General features: G+C 47.2%; 1 protein-coding gene across 1 annotated transcript; it reads right to left on the bottom strand.

Annotated features, from left to right (window-relative positions):
* Window positions 1–843: 843 nt before the first annotated feature.
* Window positions 844–2,180, bottom strand: LOC129617181 (uncharacterized). The gene is made up of 4 exons (XM_055532553.1): window positions 2,036–2,180; window positions 1,474–1,986; window positions 1,156–1,385; window positions 844–945 (listed from the first exon to the last, which is right to left on the bottom strand). The coding sequence occupies exons 1-4, from the start codon at window positions 2,178–2,180 to the stop codon at window positions 844–846; spliced, it is 990 nt and encodes a 329-aa protein (XP_055388528.1).
* Between the last annotated feature and the right edge of the window lie 650 nt (window positions 2,181–2,830).

Below are 2,830 nucleotides of genomic sequence, written 5' to 3'. Positions count from 1 at the left end.
TCAATGATGACTTCGTTGACTTACCAGTTGAATCGCTGTTGCCAGATGAAACAGATCTTCGCATTAGAGACATGAGATCTTTGGTTAAACCTTTTGCAGTCATTTGATCAAATGTCTCACGAGCGAAACCGTCGGAGGTTCCGTTCTCGCGGGAAATAAAATCTGCGAGGCGATGAAGACTTTGACAAACGGTCTGAAATAATTCCATCAGATGAGAAATCAGATTATTGTAATTGACCAACCTGCAGCATTTGCTCATCATCTCTCAGAAGCAATGCGCCAATCTGTGGTAAATTTGGGTCGATGAGTCTCTGATAATCCTGTTTTGATTCCACGTGGCTCAATAGAACACAGGACGCCTTGATTACTGTTCGCTGCACAGCTATTGGGAAAAACTCGACGAATCCCAACATCGCGGAAAGGCCTCCAGATTCCAAAAGACTCCGCGGCGTTTCTGACGCCAACTGTTGCAGGACCGCCACAATTCGCTCCCGCTAAATCGATATACGCGATCTGTTGAAGCTGCTGACACAAAACAGTGATTCCATCACCACTTGCGATGATTTTTGCGCTATGGGGCGCTACATCAATCAACATATGAAGACATTCTGCCCGCAGTCACTTTCCTAGTCGCTTGCTCAAATGGATCAAGAGATGATGAGCTTGGCAAAACGGGTGGGGAGCTTCGAAACCTTCTTGGGACTCCATCGCTCGACTATCCTCATCAACAAAAGATTCTTCGTCTCTCTTCACGTTCCTCATCACCATCCTCATCATCAATAGCATCATCATCATCAGCACCATCATCTACAAGTTCATCTCCATCAGTCCCTTGACGATCAATCATTTCTTCCGATCAAATGGCACATCTTCTTCTCCTTCCAATCTGACATCCTCGCAACTTTCTGTCTTCGCTTCGAACTGTTTCTGACTTTCCATGGTTTCCTTTAGAATTTCCCCTCATCAGCCAGTTCAAAAAGCATCGACGGGAGGTCCACCCACTCTTCATCTTCCAAACGCGCAGGACGACAGCGACGCTTTGCCGTTTTCCCTTCCGACGTTCCGCGCGACGAAGGACGCCCCGCAAGAATGTCAACCAAAGCGCGGATAATACGATCGAGTGGGAAGCCTCCCATGGAGTCCTCGTTTGCGTACGACCAGCCATTCGCTCAATTCCGACAATGTCGCAGACTGTTTCGATGGATTGGGACTTTCGAGTCCCGCAACCTTTGTACTCCACCGTGTCCCAAATTGGCGATCGAAACAAGGGAAGAGATCATCTTTAGGATTGACGACGGAACTGAACAAGGACGACAATGCGGCTAGTTGCTGTTGTGGAGATGAAGTTGTTGGAACTTGTTGGGTGCTTGATGATGAATGACTGGCTTGGTCATTTTTGCCGGAGTCTTCCTGAGTCTCTTCTTTCTTATTATTTTTTCGACTTGTTGGATCCAAATGCGGCAGCAAGCAAACCCTCCAAAGCGGAGAACGCAGAGCTGACGGAAGAATGTGGGTCGCCCCCGTCTTTTCGTTCTTCAGATTGATTCACAACAGTCGATTGGTCAGCCGATGAGGAGGACGACGATGATGATAGAGGTTCCCCATCAGTCCCACGCATGTCTGCTGTAGGTGGACACTTTTGCCTTTTGCGACTTGATAAATTTGAATGCGAGGAGGGATGAAGTGGGTCGTTGAAGCTGTTCGAGGGTGGCGGTAGACCGCTAAATCGGCGTTTGCGACGTAAAGAAGACCGATTAGGGACTTCGGGTGTCGAACGATGAGCTACAGGAGCTTTATGGAAAGCAGCGCTTCGTTTTTCAAGAGAAGAAGGAGCTGAAGAAGAGGGCTGTGGTGGAGGTGGACGAGATATGGATGACTGAATAAGACGACTGGACCGAAGACGTTTGCGCTGTCCGGATTGATTCGATAGCTGATCGTGAAGAAATGCGCTTGACGATGACGACGTTGTACTTTCAAATGAATCCCCTTGACGCGAGGTCGAAGCAGCTGTTGACCGATTATCTGACGAGCTTACAAGAGGCGTGCGGTTGCCTTTTACTGTTAGGACGTTGTTGTGTTGGATGCGAGTCCAGGAGCCTGAGAACCGAACGATCAGAAGATGAAGCTTGAGAAGAGGAGGAAGTCTTAGCAGTTGGGGAAGCCGAGGTCGTTGGAGCCATTACAAAGCGTCGAAGTGGAGGACGCGAAGCCTCATGAAGCGGAATGATTGGAAACCTTTAAGGATAAGCCCTAAATGGAACGACTAGTGGCGACAACGAAGTTAGCAAGCGGGATGAGTCTTTAGGCATTCTCTACTTTTGTTATTGGGCGGTATCGCGTCGTGAGAGTCGGCGTCACTCCAGTAATGTATCCGTATTGGAAGGAAATGAAGGATTGGGAGATCTCGCAAAATCGGATAAGAAATCGAGATACAAACAAAGATCAATGGAGTCGATCAGCAGTATGTTGAGAAATATTTATGATTCGAAGAATATAGGCCAACAGTGAGTAGAACAGAAATGGGACAGGAACTATTCAGCAGTCATGCAAGTCCCCTTTTTGATGAACGGTTTGATGAGATTGTGGGGATACGAGACAATGTTTGAGGAAGTTATCAAAGATGTGGGCGGCATACAGCCTGATTATTGATTTACAAGAGTTGCTTCTAACCATTAGAATTGTTTTCTCAAGGCACCAAGTCAGTGATGTTCATTTGCAAATAAGTGCTTGACACAAGACTTATCATCACGTGTTTCGGGTTCGCTTAAGCAACGTCCCCTGCCTTGTCTTACTCGCTAATCAAAAGCCACATTCTAAGATTCCACACACT

Source organism: Condylostylus longicornis, unplaced genomic scaffold, assembly GCF_029603195.1.
Source record: "Condylostylus longicornis isolate FDR11 unplaced genomic scaffold, ASM2960319v2 ptg000438l, whole genome shotgun sequence".
Classification (NCBI taxonomy): Eukaryota; Metazoa; Arthropoda; class Insecta; order Diptera; family Dolichopodidae; genus Condylostylus; species Condylostylus longicornis.
This window is presented reverse-complemented; position numbering and strand designations above follow the sequence as displayed.

What these genes read in the sequence shown, in the direction of transcription:
- LOC129617181 (XM_055532553.1), bottom strand. Translation starts at nt 2,180, where the DNA reads ATGGCTCCAACGACCTCGGCTTCCCCAACTGCTAAGACTTCCTCCTCT. An exon ending in TGCGTTCTCCGCTTTGGAGG is followed by an intron (nt 1,386 to 1,473) that starts GTTTGCTTGCTG and finishes AAAATGACCAAG; the next exon opens with CCAGTCATTCATCATCAAGC. An exon ending in AATTGAGCGAATGGCTGGTC is followed by an intron (nt 946 to 1,155) that starts GTACGCAAACGA and finishes GAAATTCTAAAG; the next exon opens with GAAACCATGGAAAGTCAGAA.